Genomic DNA, 15,080 nt, shown 5'->3' with positions numbered 1-15,080 from the left:
CCACCCCCCCCCAGGAGGCGGGGCTACTCACTAGCGAGCTTTAAATGGGGCGGAACCTCATGGGCCGCACCTAATCCGCCCCCGGTCCTTCCGGGATCCCTAGCCCTGTGACCGCAGTCCCCGCCCATGGGCCACGCCTCTGCGGGGAAGGCTGCAGCCACCGCCCACCCGACTCCCCCACCCGCCGGGGCTCCCGGCACCCAGCTGACATCTGGGGGCCCTTTCTCCACTCGCGGTTTCCTGCCTCCCTTCCGTTCCGACAGCGCAAACCGCTGCCCCACCCAGCTCACTCACCGTGGCGCCCTGGGAATTACCACTCTCTCCCCTCCCCCAAAGCATCCAGGATCCGCGACCCCGGTGCCCACCCCCACAAACATCCTGAACACGCGACTTTCCATCGCAGCCTCAAAAATCACAAGCCACCGGCGCTGTGATCATGCACAAGTCTTAATTTAATGGGTAAAAACATTAAATTACACACACAACAATTTCTTCCATAAATCATAATAAATAGACTTTTTTTTTTCTTTAACGCTGTACAAGGGACTGGAAACCAAGCTTTCAACAAAATATGAATGAACTCATACTACCCTTTTATTGATTTGGAACACTCCCCCCTCCCCCATGCCGGAAAGCAGTGTGCACACTTGAGGTCTCTCTCTGGGTACAGCCAGCCAAGGTCGACAGGTTCCAGGAGCCTTGGAAGCGATGACCTCACTCTAGGGCTGGGGCTTTAAACGCTCTGCCCTTGGGACTCGTCTGTAGCCCCAGCAGTCGGGGCGTGGAGGAAACCGAACCGTTTAGGTGGCTGTTGCCTGCAGGAGCCCTTCTCTGCCCAACACACCAAAAGGGGTGAGAAAAAAAAAATGAGAAATGTACCTCAAACACACACACCCCAGAAATAAACACCAACAAGCCACAAACTGGTGCCCCTCGGCAGTGGGCAGGAGGAAGAAAGGGAGAAAGTGTTTCTTCCCTCCTCTTCTGACACAGAACCCAGCCGGGTACTGCTGCCTGAGTGGGTGGCCCCAGGTCACAGTGGTGCCACCGTATGCCACTGCAGTATGTCCATGAGATCCTTAGCGCCTCTCCCCCTTGCCAGCTCCAGAGGTGTGAGCCCCCTGGCGTCCCTGTGATGAAGATCGGACTCGGCAGCCAGGAAGCCGACCACAGCCGTGTGGCCCTCTCTCACTGCCAGATGGATGGGGAGGGCCCCGGTGCCATCAGGTGCATTGACATCAGCGCCATGCTCCACCAACACTTTCAGGGTGTCAAGGAATCCAGTGCGTGCTGCATCATGGGCTGGAGTGGTGCCGGAGGCATCCTGGACGTTGGGGCTGGCACCTTGCTTCAGGAGCTCCAGGGCGATGGTGGGGCTGCCAAACATCATGACCTGTTCGGGGGGTAGAGGGTCAGGGGGTCTCCGAAGGAGGAGGTCCAGGAAAATGGGTGACTGCAGAGAGGGGCATTCAGGAGTACAGAATGCCAGAGACGAGGTCCTCTAGCGAACGAGAAACTTCAGGGAACATAAACTCCCAGGCAGCTGTTGAGACCCCATAGAAGATGATCTGGGAATAAGGACCCTCAAAAAACTGGCCACCCCCCCCAAGGATAATACACTCCCCCTAGGGTATAGCCCCATGGAAACTTTCAAGGAACCTGAGACCCTCCCCCAAGGAACCAGAGACACTTCTCTCCACAGATGGGAAATCATCAGGAAATATGAAACCCCCGCCAGGAAACAGACCTCAGAGAACAGCCCCCTCAAGGGAAAGGAGATGGCCAGGGAATTTGAAACTCCATCTCCAAGGAATTTCCCCCTCCCATATAGTGAGGATGCTCCCAAAGGTACCTGACCCTCTCAAGAAATGGGGTTCCCCTTTTGTAAATGTCCCCAAGGGAAGAGGGACTCCCATGCAATCTGTAACTATTCCCTTATTGGGATCCCCCCAATAATATGCCAATATGAAAATCCCGCGGGAATGGAGATTCCCCGACCCCCCAGAAACTGGATACCTCTCAGAGAAACCCTCCAGAAAATGGGGACACCCTGGAAACATGAATCCTTTTTTCCTGCGGTCGGATCCTCCATGCAAGCTCCAAGAAACCGGAGCCGTCCTCATGAAACCGGGATCCAAAGAAGCTGAACCCTCACCCAAGGAATACGAACTTCTCCAGGGAAACTGAATCCTCCGCAATCATAGAACGAGGAATACTCCAAAGATGGAAAGTTCTCCCCTCCCCCAACCTAACCCCATCCACCACCCACCTAAGAAAGGGGACATCAGGGAGCCAAGTCTGCCCAGCGATGGAGGAACAGACCCCAGTCGGCTACCAACGGGAACAAGGAGAGAAGAGGGAAGGTATCTGGGGTCCCGATCCTCGCCCCGCTCCCCGCCTCGCCCTCGCTGCGGGAGGGCCGGGCCTCACCTGCAGCGCCGTCTTGCCAAAGCGGTTCAGGGCGTCGGGGTGCACCAGCTCGCGGTGCAGAAGGCGGCGCACCTCCTGCACGTCTCCCCGGGCCGCCGCCCCGCTCAGCCGGTCGCCGGCGCGGACCTCCTCCAGCAGCATGTCGATATTTGCGGCCTGCGAAGCCCCCCGCCCCACCCCGACGCGGTCAGTGCGGGGGAGCCCACCGGCGCTGGCCCGAACAACCCTCCCACAGCGTCCCCGGCCTGCGCGAGGCTCCTGGTCCGACTCGCCAGTCCGGGGCTCCTGCGCGACCCCCGCCCTCCCGGCCGGCTCCTCCCCCTGTCGGCCGGTGGGCCCGGGCCCAACCCTCCGAGGCCCGCAGCGCCCGGCCCGGCGCCCGCCCCTTGGGGGCCGGGTCTCCCCCAACTCACCCTCCCTCCTCCTCGACGGGCGGGGTCTATTCTGAGCAGACGCCGACGCCGCAGCCGAGCCGGCCGCCAGGGGGCGGAGCCAACGCGCTCAGGGGCCCGCCCCCGAACGCCGCGGATTCGTTTTCTTAAGAACTAGCTAGGTTGTAGCCCAGCTGCATTGCCCGGCTCTGGAGCCTATAGTGCCCCGCCCACTCGGCCAGCGCAGCCAATGGCCACGCGTCGCCAGGGGGGCTGTGCACACGGGCGTGGGCGGGTCCGCTTCTGATTGGGCGAACTGCGGCGACCGGTAGACCGCCGGCAATGGCGGGGTTTTCGGTTTTTCAAATGCGCCGGGCGGGCGGGAAAGAGGGCCGGTTTAACTGACCCAGGGGAGAAAGGTCAGGAGCAGAGTAGCACGGGCCGCTCCGGGACCTCGGCACCTCCGAGGGAAAGGGAGGCAGGGCTGGGGCCGCCCTGTTCGGAGTTCTACCGTGCGATAAGTATTTATTAGCTCTTACTGTGCTGAGCGCTTTGATTCATTCACTCTCTGTGTGCAGGAACCCGGCGCTGGGGAGCGCACATTCAAGCAACTAAATAATTTTAGATAGTCTTAAGCACGGTGAAGAAAATAAAACGTGGAAATGGGGTGGATGAGGAAGGAATCACATTCGGCTCAGATGGGGCCAGCCGGGGCACAGCAAGTGCAAGGGCGTGGAGGAAAGTTCACGCTGCAGGTGCCACGTGGGTAAGCCTGGGAGGCGAGAGTCGCGGTCGGAGGCTCTTAACAGAGACCTTCAAACATTTACGGAGCACCTACTGTGTACTAGGCGGCCAAGTGGAGAGCAAGCTGGGTGCCTCCTGCTGCAGGACGCCTACCGTTTAGGGCTGGAGAAGACAATAATTACATATTTTCAGAATGGTATACACTGTGGAGCTGACAAATCGGGATAAGTAATAGTCTCTTGGGAAAAGAAGGCCGTTGAAAGAGAGAGGTCAGAGAGGGCCACCCTGAGGAGGTGACATTTGATTTGAGACCTGAAGGTGAGGGAAGGAGCCATGTGGGATCTCTGGGGGAAAGCATACCAGGTGAAGACGCTGCAGATGTAAAGGCCCTAAGGTAGGAGCACGCCTAGTAAGTCCAGGAAGAGTGAGGGAGAGAGGGAGAGAGGGGGCAGGAGGTGAGGGCAGGTAGGGGACGGGGAGGGGTAATGTTGATCAGGCCTGTGGGCTGCTGTGAGCGCTTGACTTTTACTTTTTAAAAAGAATGGAGCTATGATCTGATTTAGGAGTTAACGGGCGCCCTCTGGCGGCTATGATGGTAACTGGCTGTCGTGGGGGAGGGAAGCCCAGAGCCCCGGGAACCAAAGTGGGGGCAACTGCGAGGGCCCAGATGAGTGGCAATCGGGATGAGAAATGGATATGTGTTGCTCACGCTTATCCCAGCACTTCAGGGGACAGCCCTGGCACTCCCCAGCCGCCAGCCAAGAAACACATAACAGCAGCTAGATTCATTTTTAATGCCATCCTAAAACTCAGAATGGGCCAGCGGGGTCTCTGGGCTCCGCACACCTCCTAAGGCAGGTCACTGCAAGAAGGCACTCATGAGGGGGACTTCAAGCCCCTTTTCTATTTCTTCATATAAAATGGGAGGGGGGAGGGGCGGGAGCCTGGAGACAGGGAGACCATCCCTCCCAGCCTATGGGTAAAGGAAAAGGCTGGGAGCCAGCCAGCCCTTAAGAAACTGCTAATTCAGGGACTGCCGTCCCACACACACACGCATCCCATCTTCCCTCTCTCTCTCTAGAGTTCGCAGTCGGGGCCTGGGGAGAGGACGGCCTATGTTCAAGCCCCCACTTCTTCTCCCTTCTAGCTGGTACGAAGTTGATAATCTGCAGGGAAACAATGAGCAGGGACCATCTCAGAACTGGGGAAAGGAGACAAAGGGACAGGCCCCCCACCCAAGTCCAGCCCCTTCCCCAGCGCTCATGGTCAACCCTACAGGTATGTAACAAGGTTAAGGACTGGCTCAAACATGGGGACCGTAACCACAGCAACAAGCCTGCTTCCAGGCAGTAGATGAGGGTGCTATGTGTTCAGCCCCTCATCCAAACCCCACCACCACTAACCTGGAACTGGCAACTGTCCCCACTTTAAAGATAAGCAGACCGAGGCCCAGGGTGGCACACTGACAAAGACAGGGTAGACTTGGGGCCAGGCCTGTTGAGTTTTGGAGCCCTCTGAGACAGGATGTATTAAAGCCCTAAGACCATCCCCTTTCATCTCCTTGTCTCCGTCATCCCAGGGAGCTGGGCTGCCTTACCGCCACTCTGGGTGATATAGCGGACCCAGGGCAGGGCCTGGTAACCACTCTTCTCGATGATCTTCATGTATCGGACCTGAAAAGGGATGAAAGGAGGTGGCCCAGGCTAGGGGGAGAGAGCTGGCTGGGGCCAGGGGAAAATATATAACACAACTTCGGGGAATAAGAAATCACAGGCTTGGGGACTTCCCTGGTGGCACAGTGGTTAAGACTCTGAGCTCCCAATGCAGGGGACCCAGGGTTCGATCCCTGGTCAGGGAACTTGATCCCACATGCATGCTGCAACTAAGAGTTCGCATGCCACAACTAAGGAGCCCGCCTGCCACAACTAAGACCCAGTGCAACCAAATAAATAAATAAATATTTAAAAAAAAAAAAAAAAAGCACAGGCTGGGAGAAATGAAGTAACATGGCTCAGGGCAAAGATATGGCAAGGACAGTGTGGGGGGGTGGTTAGGGGAGAGGTGGTCCAGGACAGTGGGAAAGATGGCTCAGTATAAGGGAATAGACACAACACAGTTTAGGCACAGGGCAAAGTAAGAGGGGGAGGGGGAGGGGACCCAGGCTGAGAGCAGAAAAGGCAACACTGTTCCAGGAAAAGACAAGGATGATTGCAAAGGAGAGATATGCCAGGCCAGGGAACGGAGGTGATCCAAGCTAAGAGATAGGAGAGCAGGGAACCCACTGAGGTCAAGGAGAGGAGCCACTCTGCCCACTTCTCTCACCTGGATCCCGGAGACGGTGAAATAGGGGATCTCAAACTTGACTCCGATGGGGGGCCGGCCCTCTACCTCCTCCTTCTCCACGCTGGGGAGGCCAAAGTGGGCGCGCATCAGGTACTCCTTGCCCCCCTGAGGGCACATGGAGGTATCAGACACATTGAGGGGCCCCTCTATACCCCAGACAATCCTCATGGCAGCCCCTAGGTGTAGGCTCTGCTCTCAGCCTGTTTTACAGACCAGAAAGTAAAGGCTCCTGGCCAAGACTCACAGCCAAAGCTTCTGACTGCAAAGCCTGGTCAGGGACCTTCTAATGATCACCTCCCATTTTCCAGGCCCTGATGAACAGCCCCACCAATATCCCAGGGACAGACCAATCCTCCCTCCAGCAGCCCAAGGATGTGGGTAACATGATATTGCCTATTTTACAGATGGGCAAACTGAGGCTCCATGAGAGGAAGTGGGATTCCCAAGGCTGTCTGGGATTGGGAGAATTTAACTATTATGCTGGTCTGGTTTCCAGCTTTATCATCCCTGAAGGATAGCCGTGTGCACACGTAGGTGGCTCTCTGATTTATTCTCTGCCTTGCCCTCAAGAAGCAGGGGTAGGTCCCCCAGATCCCCCGCCCATCCCCGGTGCTCACCGGGAAAGACTTGATACTCCAGATAACGACGTTCTTCTCTGGCATGTACTTGGCACTGCCCACGCTGGTCTTGAAGCGTGGGGAGTCGGCATCGCTGGGTACCGGCACAGATATCTCCACGCTGTTGGCCACCGACTGCTTCTTAAACTGCCCCTTAGCCTGTCAGTGGAGAGAACATGGGGCATGAGGAATTCAGGCAAATATTCACCAAGGCCTTTTCATGTGCCAGCTCATCAAAAGCCCTGAAGTGGGGACCATAATCCAGCCTATTTTCCAGATGAGGAAACAGGCACAGAGAAGTTAAAGCATTTGCCTGGAGACACACAGCCAACAAGTGGCAGAGCCGGGGTCCACACCCAGGAGAGACTCCAGAGGTCCTGATTTTGTTTTTTTGTTTTGTTTTTTGGCTGTATGCAGAGCATGCAAGATCTTAGTTCCCCGACCAGGGATGGAACCCACGCCCCCTGCAGTGGAAGCGCAAAGTCTTAACCACTGGACTGCCAGGGAGGTCCCCCAGAGGCCCTGCTTTTGGTGCCTTCCGTTTGGAAAGTGTCATACACCTTTGTCTGGTTCAAAAGATCCCTCATTTGAGCAGCCCCTAAGGCAGGTTCTGCTCTCAGCCCACTTTACAGACAAGAAAGTAAAGGCTCCTGGCCAAGACTCACAGCCGAAGATTCTGACTGCAAAGCCTGAAGGGTCCTCAGCCCGTCACAGAGTTTTCATTTGAAAGCTGAAATTTACTGACCCCCTACCATGTTCTGGGCCCTGTGCCAAGCAGTTAGCCCTCTCACTAATTCTCTAAAGTAGGAGCCATTCCTAAGGTCCATTTTACAGATGAGGAGACTGAGGCCCAGAGAGAAAGAGCATTTTGCCCGAGTCACGTAGTTGATAACCGGCACAGCAGGGATTTGACCCAAGCCTGTGTTCTCAATCCTCACATGTTCTCCTTACAGATAAGTTACAACATTATAGCCAGATCTTTTTTAAGATCTGGCTTTTAACACAAGGACTCTAAGTGTCCATGTGCAGTAGCTAGCATTATGATGACTGCTCTTATTTATGAATTTGGTGGTGGGGGGGAATATATGAGAGGTGGGATTGGGGGCAGAGGACCTGGAGGTAAAACAAGGCAGGGGGTGTGCTGTCTGGAAGGCACCAACTTTAAGGCCCTTTCCACTTTCCCTGCCTGTAGAGACGGGGACACTGGGGATGTCAACACCCCCGCCCCGTGACCGTCCACTCCACAACCCAGCTCCCCGAAGACTCTAAGACTGGGGAACAAAGTTAAATCTGAGAACACAGACTCTTGAGCCAGGCAGACCCAAGTTCAACGTGCCCCCTCCCTTCCTAGATGAATGACATCTTAATTCTTCTGGGCCTCAGTTTCCCCATCTGTAAATGGGGCTAACTATATGCCCTGGAGAAGCTCTTGCTTGGGGCACCGGGAGACAAGCACAGGGGTATTCATGGTAAGGTGAACCAGAGTAGCCAGGAACTGAAAACAACCCATGCAAGAGATGGGACAGAAGATTCTCACGGTGGAATATTCTACAGCCACAGAAATGGATGCACTAAGCTCTGGCTGCTGGGATTCCTCTTAAAAATCCACGTTACCTGAACAAAGCAAATTATACAGAAAGTCATACAGCTCCAGTCCATGGATATAAAGGTCAGAAACCAGAAGAATGAAATATTTGTGGTTATAAATGCAGGTGGCAAAACTATAAAGGAAAGCAAAGAAATTATTTACAGGAAATTCAAAATTGTGGCTACCTGCAGGCAAAAGAGGAGCAGTAATTGGGGGAGGGGCAGGTGGGGGTTCAGAAGAGCTGGTGGAGCCAGACACGTTCAGATAAGCTGTGTGGCTTATTATTAATCTTTAAACCATATAAATACACTATATGGTTTATATACGTGTGTGAAAGTAAATAAGTAAAACAGATCATGTGTCAGATGGTGGTAAGTAATAAGGGAAAAACTACAGCAAAGAAGGGAGGTGGGAAAATCAGGGAGGGCTTCTCTGAGGAGGTGACATTTAAGCAAAGAACTGAAGGAGGTGAAGGAGCAAGCTATGTGTATATATGGGTGGCTGGGGGCAGAATGATCCAGGGAACAGCCGGGGACCATGCCTGGCGTGTTTGAGAACCAGCCAGAAGACTCAGGTGGCTGGAAGGAAGTGAGGGGCAGGGATGGAGGTAGGAGATGAGGTTACACTGATGGGGGAGGGGGGGTGGGTATGAAGGGGCGGATCCAGCATTGTGAGTAATTATTCCCCAGGGCCCACCTTGACCATGATCTCCACGCGGCTGTGGGAGAATTTCTCAATGACAGATTCAATCCAGATCAGCGGCTTGACCTACAGACAGAGGAAGAGGGAGTTCTCCGAGGCTCTGGGGTCAACTCTTAACCCTTGCCAGGGGCTTGACCCTGCCTTACCTGGGTGCTGAGGCGGTAGGACATGAGCTCGAAGTCACCGTCGGGCGGAATGAAGGAGATGGTACGGTCGTTGTCGAAGCGAGACAGCCGCACACACTGGTGGAATTTCACATCCTCCAGTTCCACGGATTTGTTCTTACTCCCTGAAACTCGGAGCCGAGTTAGCAGCGTGATCCTGAAGCCTGGGGCGACCCTGGAGCCCGGGGCATGGTCCCTATCCTTGTCTTCCCTTTCTACCGCTACGATCACCCCCATTTAACAGATGAGGAAACTGAGGCCCGGAGTGGATGAGTAATTTGCCCAGGGTCACCCAGCTGGCCAGGAGCGGAGCTAGGATCTGAACTCCGGGAATCAGGCTCTTGCTGCCAGGTTGTTAAATATGATGCTGTTCTGTCCCCTACTCCCGCTAGAATGTCAGACCCATGAGGGCAGGGATTTTTTTCTTCACTGCGGTCTCCTTGCGCCTGGCACTCAATAATGAAGCAGTTGTTTGCTCAAGGAACCAGCAAATGCAGTACTGCACACAACCAGAAGAGGGCGGGCGAGTGCTGTTTCAGAACTGACTGCAAGTCTCTCGGTACCATCCACCCCTGACGGGACGAAGTCTCAGGCTCCCGCTTGCGTCCCCTTCCAGAAACTTACGGCCAGTGAGCTCGAAGAGCACGCGGTCATTGAGGCCCAGTCTCAGCTCCGGCATTCCTGACAGAAACACCTTGAGCTTGATGGTGCCCCCGATCTCACTCAGCAGGACACTGCCGTTGGCGTTGACCTGAGGATGGACACACGGGGCGGGGGGGGGGGGTTCAACAGGCATAGGGCCCACTCTCCTGCCCTAAGGCCATGGCAGGGGTGGGGCAGAGGTATGGGGGCTCACCAGCAGGTTGACGGACTCTATGACATCGATGAAGACTTCGTTCTTCTTGTATTTGATGCCCTCCGAGCGCCAGGACACAGCATTGGTGACAGTGGGTGGCACTCGTGACTTGCCCGTCTCCAGCTTGTTGCCCTGCTGCGTGATGTATCTGGCAGGGCAGGGAGATGAGCAGGTAGGCCCAGGGACACTTCCCCAGCCCTCCCCAACTTTCTTCTACCCATGGCCCACCCTGTGGTTGACCCAGGGCCCACTCACTCCTGCAGGATTTTGCTGTCCGTGGTCTGTGGGAAGCCGAAGTCCATGAGCTCATCCAGCAGCTCGTAGACGATGACAAAGTTGTCTCGAATGCTTTCCTCCTCCAGCTCCTTGAAGTATTCAGAGAATACCTGCGGGTGCAGGGAGACCGACATCCACAGAGGTGTGGCTGGTGTAGCTGTGGGCTGAGTCCCCACTCACCCAGCCAGCCACCCAACAAGCAACTACTGTTAGTTGCTTATATATACTGACAATATACTGTCAGTATATTAATGGTGAACAAAGCCAACAGGGTCTCTGCCCTCCTGGAATGGACCCACCTCAGAACAAGGTTTGTAAATGCATGAAATAAAATACACAAGATGGGAATTCCCTGGTGGTCCAGTGGTTAGGACTCTGCACTTTCACTGCCAAGGGCCCAGGTTTCATCCCTGGTTAGGGAACTAAGATCTCACAAGCCAAGATGCAACGCGCAGCAAAAAACAAAAAAAAAAAACAAAAAGAAACACAAGATGGCAAAGGAAAACTGTTACACAGGAATACGTCTCAGTTTATGGACTCCCTGAATTCTATCCAGGGGCCCTTGGGACTTGGGGGACCCCAAGATGGGAGTCCCTGGGATTAATAGGTATCACCACAGCAGAGAACCTGTCAGTCACCCAGCATTGGAAACCTCATCCTTCATCCTGCTCCAGCCTCTCTGGCCTTTTTTCTGTTCCCATCTCAGGGCCTTTGCACATGCTATGCCCACTGCTTAGGACACTCTCCTCACGGCAGCCTCCTTGTGACAGGCCTCAGCTCCTCAGTGAAGCCACCACTATCCCTTGACCCCTGTGAGTATCAGGGTGAGACTAGCACCCCAGTGACTGGTTATCACAATGTCCCTTTGAATCTCCTTCTTACCCTTTATTTTTTTATATACATATTTATTTATTTATTTTTGGGGGTCTTTGTTGCTGCACATGGGCTTTCTCCAGTTGCGGCGAGTAGGAGCGGGGGCTATTCTTTGTTGTGGTGCATGGGCTTCTCTTTGTAGTGGCTTCTCTTGTTGCGGAGCATGGGCCCTAGAACGTGAGGGCTTCAGTAGTTGTGGCGCACAGCCTTAGTTGCTCTGTGGCATGTGGGATATTCCCGGACCAGGGCTTGAACCTGTGTCCCCTGCATTGGCAGGCAGATTCTTAACCACTGCGCCACCAGGGAAGTCCCTCCTTCTTGCCCTTTAACTCCTCAGCATAGGCAGGGACAGTGCCTGTCTTATGCACAGCTGTGTCCCCACCTCTGCCTGGCAGAGAGGAGACAAATCAATACAGATCTCTTGTTTGTCGAAGTATAGTATATTTACTAGGAATTTTTTTTGGCTGCACCGTGCGGTATGCAGGATCTTAGGTCCCTGACCAGGGATCGAACCCGTGTGCCCTGCAGTGGAAGCATGGAGTCTTAACCACTGGATGGCCAGGGAAGTCCAGGACTCTGTGCTTTCACTGCTGAGGGTGTGGGTTCGATCCCTGGTCGGGAACTAAGATCCCATAAGCCACACGGCGGCCAAAGGAAAAAAAAAAAGTATTTACTGAGCACTTTCTCAGTCATTGAGAATGGCACATAGTAAGGGCTCAATAAATTACCATATGATAGTATGATACAACATTAGTGGTAATGCTAACAATAATACCAACCCTTTATTGAGCACTTACTGTATACTGAGCACTGTTTTAGGCACTTTAGAGGTACAAATTTGATTAATTTGTACAACAACCCTGCGGCAGGACTAAACCCAGTTGAGAGGCACAGAGAGAAGTGACTTGTTCAAGGTCACACAGCCGGGAAGTGGGGGAGCTGGGTCTGGAACCCAGTTCCCTCTGGTTCAGTTTTGAGCACCGGAGACCTCCTTGGTTCCTACCCTATAGGGAGAGATGACCCCACAGCAGCTGGTGAGAACACAGAGCGATGGGGCTTTGATGGTGGCACCCCCAGGGAAATCTTCCTAGGAGAGATGGATGCCGAAAGAGGTGGGCAAGACAGGTAGACAGACAGGCCGGCCGGCCAATGGAAGGCCAGGACCTACCTCCACTGTCTTGTAGAGGAACGAGTACACGAGGGAGGCGTTGGCGTTCTTCAGTGTGGTGGCCACCACTGCGGGCAGCGAGGTTAAGGAAAATGTGCCGTTTTGAAGGGTTCCAATGGAGCACAGACCCTGAACCCTCACCCTCCAGCCTGAGCCACTGCTGTCTTGTGCATCTCTTGTCCCTGCCTACCACTCCGGGCCCCCAGGGATCCTCCCGTGGCCCCGGATACAGTAGAGGTTGCTGTATTTGATCCACAGGAAGTGGACCCGGCCGTGACTCATCAGTGGGGCCAGGGCGCCCTCCTCCTCCCGCTGCATGAGCAGAGGCATGAAGTGCTCAATCTCACTCATGGCCACATCGCCCTTGTAGTTGCGGCTGATCAAGGGCTAAGGGTGGGAAGAGAAGGTCTGGTCACTGCTGGGATCCAGGGACTGTCCGCCCGGGGGCATCAGAGTGCCGAGCTCTGACCCTACTTGCTGGCTGAGGGGGCATGGGCAAGGCTCTGCCTCTCTGCATCTCAGTTTCCTCCTCTGCAAAATGGGCACGGGATAATGACAGCTAGAGCGTCTAGAGCCCTCACTGACATCTACTAAAGCCTGGTTGTTTGCTAATTTATTCTGCTGTCACCACAACCCTATGAGGTAGGTGGTATCTCCATTTTACAGATGAGGAAACTGAGGTATGAACCACGCCCATAGTCAGTGAGGAAGCTGGGAATTGAACGAAGATGCCCCAGCTCCAGAATTCCTGCTCTCAAGCCAGGCTCCATAGGTACCAAATCGGTGAGGTAGGGACGATGAAAGGAAAGAAAGAGAGAAAAAAAGAAAAGAAACAATTATATCCATATATCTCTCATACATCTCTCATAGTCCATATAGCTCTGCCTGGCAAGCAGCAATAACAATACCTACTTGGTGAGGTTGTTTAGTCCAGTGTTTAGAACAGAGAGGGCACCCGCAGGTCCTCACACACCTTAGCTCCCACTATGATTATTATCAGAAATATTATTTTCACCGCCACTGTTATTATGGCTACCGAATGACAAGATGAATGGGAGGGGGCACCAGAAAGGGACAAGACAGCCCCAAAGGGGAATTAGGCTCTCCGGCCCCTGCTGTCTTTCCCAAATATTAGTACTGTGGATGATGATGGCGACAGAAATAATAATTTCAATTGGCTGAACGCCTAATGTTTGCAGCAGGGCTACTGCGCTAGGTGGTATACACGCATAAGGTTGTATTCGTTCTTCTTGGGTGGGGACTTCTGTTATTCCCATTTGTACGGACAGGGAGACTGAGGCTCAGAGAGGAGAAGCCCCTTGCCTCAGACACGCGGCTAGTGAACAGTGGAGGTGGGATTCGACGCGGGACTCCCAGGGATTGGGGGAGGGGTGTCCCCACGCCCCCAGAGCTTTCCGGGGCCTCGCTGCCTGCAAGGAGGGGCCGCCTCGGGGTCCGGGAGGGTGCAGCCTCACCTGTCCGTTCCCCACTCCCTGCGCCCAGACTCACCTTGCCCTTGACATCGAGGATGAAGACAGCTGAGGCGGACATGGTGGTGGCCGGCGGACCTGGCTGGTGGGGAGGGAGGGCCGGGAGGCGACGGTGGCGCCGCTTCCTTCTTCCTGCGGAAGCGCCCGCGCGCAGGTGAGCACCCAGGTGAGCGCGTCTTAAAGGGGAGGCCACCAGGTGAGCGGCGCAGTCTGCCGGCGAGAAGACGCTGCGGGGGCGGGGAGGGGCGGAGCTTCGGATGGGACAGCTGCCCCGCCTCACTTTCCCTTTGCGCCCTGGAGGGCTGATGGGTGGGGACCCCAGACCAACCAACTATGCATCCAACCAACCATCCACCCATCCATTCATCCATCTATTCATCTATCCATCCAACCAATCAACCATTCATCCATCCACCCATCCACTCATCTTTTTTTTTAATTAATTGATTAATTTTTAATTTTATTTTATTGTTTTGGCTGCGTTGAGTCTTCGTTCGTTGCTGTGCGCAAGCTTTCTCTAGTTGCGGTGAGCAGGGGCTACTCTTCAGTGCGGTGCACGGGCTTCTCGTTGCGGTGGCTTCTCTTGTTGCGGAGCATGGGCTCTAGGCGCGTGGGCTTCAGTAGTTGTGGCACGCGGGCTCTCGAGTGCAGGCTCAGTAGTTGTGGCGCACGGGCTTAGTTGCTCCGCGGCATGTGGGATCTTCCTGGACCAGGGCTCTGAACCCATGTCCCCTGCACTGGCAGGCGGATTCTTGACCATTGTGCCACCAGGGAATTCCCCATCCACTCATCTTGTTTCTTTTGTCACTCCCACATGCATGTGCACCCGAATAGAGCAGGGACTTTGTCCTTTTCATGTCTGTGTCCCCAGGGCCCAGTGCTGGGTGCTCAATATGTGTCTAGTTAATTAATTATTACCATAAATATTTACTAAATAATTTATTCTTTCACTCAGTGACAGGAACTATGAGTTACACTCTTAGCAGGACAAATGTAGCTGCCTTTTTTTTTTTTTTTTTTTTGGCCACAGCCATGTGGGATCTTACTTCCCCGACCAGGGATCAAACAAGTGTGGCCCCTGCCGTGGAAGCTCAGAGTCTTTTTTTTTTTTAATTTATTTTATTTTTATTTACTTTTGGCTGCGTTGGGTCTTTGTTGCTGCGCGCGGGCTTTCTCTAGTTGTGGTGAGCGGGGGCTACTCCTGAAGCGCAGAGCCTTAATCACTGGACCACCAGGGAATTCCCCAAGTAGCTGCTTTTATTGTTATTCCTAATGTTACTCTTTCAATTTTTTTTAATTAAAAAAATTTTTGTACCGTTTTTAAAGGTCACACTCCATTGGCAATTGTTACAAAATATTGGCTATATTCCCCGTGTTGTACAATACATGCTGTAGCCTATCTTACACCTAATAGTTTGTGCCTCACCCCCCATCCCTATATTGCCCCTCCCCCTGCCA

At 54.1% G+C, this 15,080-nt stretch overlaps 2 protein-coding genes across 4 annotated transcripts; both read right to left on the bottom strand.

Moving 5' to 3' along the window:
* Nucleotides 1–434: 434 nt before the first annotated feature.
* CDKN2D (cyclin dependent kinase inhibitor 2D) lies at nt 435–2,769 on the bottom strand. The gene is made up of 2 exons (XM_022557535.3): nt 2,431–2,769; nt 435–1,393 (listed from the first exon to the last, which is right to left on the bottom strand). The coding sequence occupies exons 1-2, from the start codon at nt 2,569–2,571 to the stop codon at nt 1,034–1,036; spliced, it is 501 nt and encodes a 166-aa protein (XP_022413243.1). The 5' UTR covers nt 2,572–2,769; the 3' UTR covers nt 435–1,033.
* A 1,553-nt stretch (nt 2,770–4,322) lies between these two features.
* On the bottom strand, nt 4,323–13,749 carry AP1M2 (adaptor related protein complex 1 subunit mu 2). Of its 3 annotated transcripts, none has more exons than XM_022557277.3 (12): nt 13,642–13,749; nt 12,363–12,519; nt 12,133–12,200; nt 10,071–10,201; nt 9,816–9,963; nt 9,584–9,710; nt 8,942–9,090; nt 8,790–8,861; nt 6,506–6,664; nt 5,868–5,993; nt 5,143–5,218; nt 4,323–4,711 (listed from the first exon to the last, which is right to left on the bottom strand). In XM_022557277.3, exons 1-12 carry the CDS (start codon nt 13,681–13,683, stop codon nt 4,689–4,691), a joined length of 1,278 nt encoding a protein of 425 aa, XP_022412985.2. In that variant the 5' UTR covers nt 13,684–13,749; the 3' UTR covers nt 4,323–4,688. The 3 variants fall into 3 exon arrangements, with proteins under 3 accessions (XP_022412985.2, XP_022412986.2, XP_030620291.2); XM_022557278.3 differs by having other exon boundaries at nt 8,942–9,084; XM_030764431.2 differs by lacking the exons at nt 12,133–12,200; nt 12,363–12,519 and having other exon boundaries at nt 13,642–13,737.
* Nucleotides 13,750–15,080: the final 1,331 nt, after the last annotated feature.

Source organism: Delphinapterus leucas, unplaced genomic scaffold, assembly GCF_059928025.1.
Source record: "Delphinapterus leucas isolate spDelLeu-1000000601 "Yukka" unplaced genomic scaffold, BTC_Dleu_Yukka2 spDelLeu_asBTCV2_sq25, whole genome shotgun sequence".
NCBI lineage: Eukaryota > Metazoa > Chordata > Mammalia > Artiodactyla > Monodontidae > Delphinapterus > Delphinapterus leucas.
Note: the sequence above shows the minus strand (reverse complement) of the source record. Positions and strands in the feature narration are given on the sequence as shown.

Bases quoted from the DNA above. Each gene is read 5' to 3' on its own strand.
- CDKN2D (XM_022557535.3), bottom strand. From the start codon at position 2,571: ATGCTGCTGGAGGAGGTCCGCGCCGGCGACCGGCTGAGCGGGGCGGCG. The intron at 1,394-2,430 runs GTGAGGCCCGGC...CCCCCCGAACAG, and splicing joins TTGGCAAGACGGCGCTGCAG to GTCATGATGTTTGGCAGCCC.
- AP1M2 (XM_022557277.3), bottom strand. From the start codon at position 13,683: ATGTCCGCCTCAGCTGTCTTCATCCTCGATGTCAAGGGCAAG. The intron at 9,964-10,070 runs GTGAGTGGGCCC...CTGCCCTGCCAG, and splicing joins GACAGCAAAATCCTGCAGGA to ATACATCACGCAGCAGGGCA. The intron at 9,711-9,815 runs GTGAGCCCCCAT...GTCCATCCTCAG, and splicing joins TAGAGTCCGTCAACCTGCTG to GTCAACGCCAACGGCAGTGT.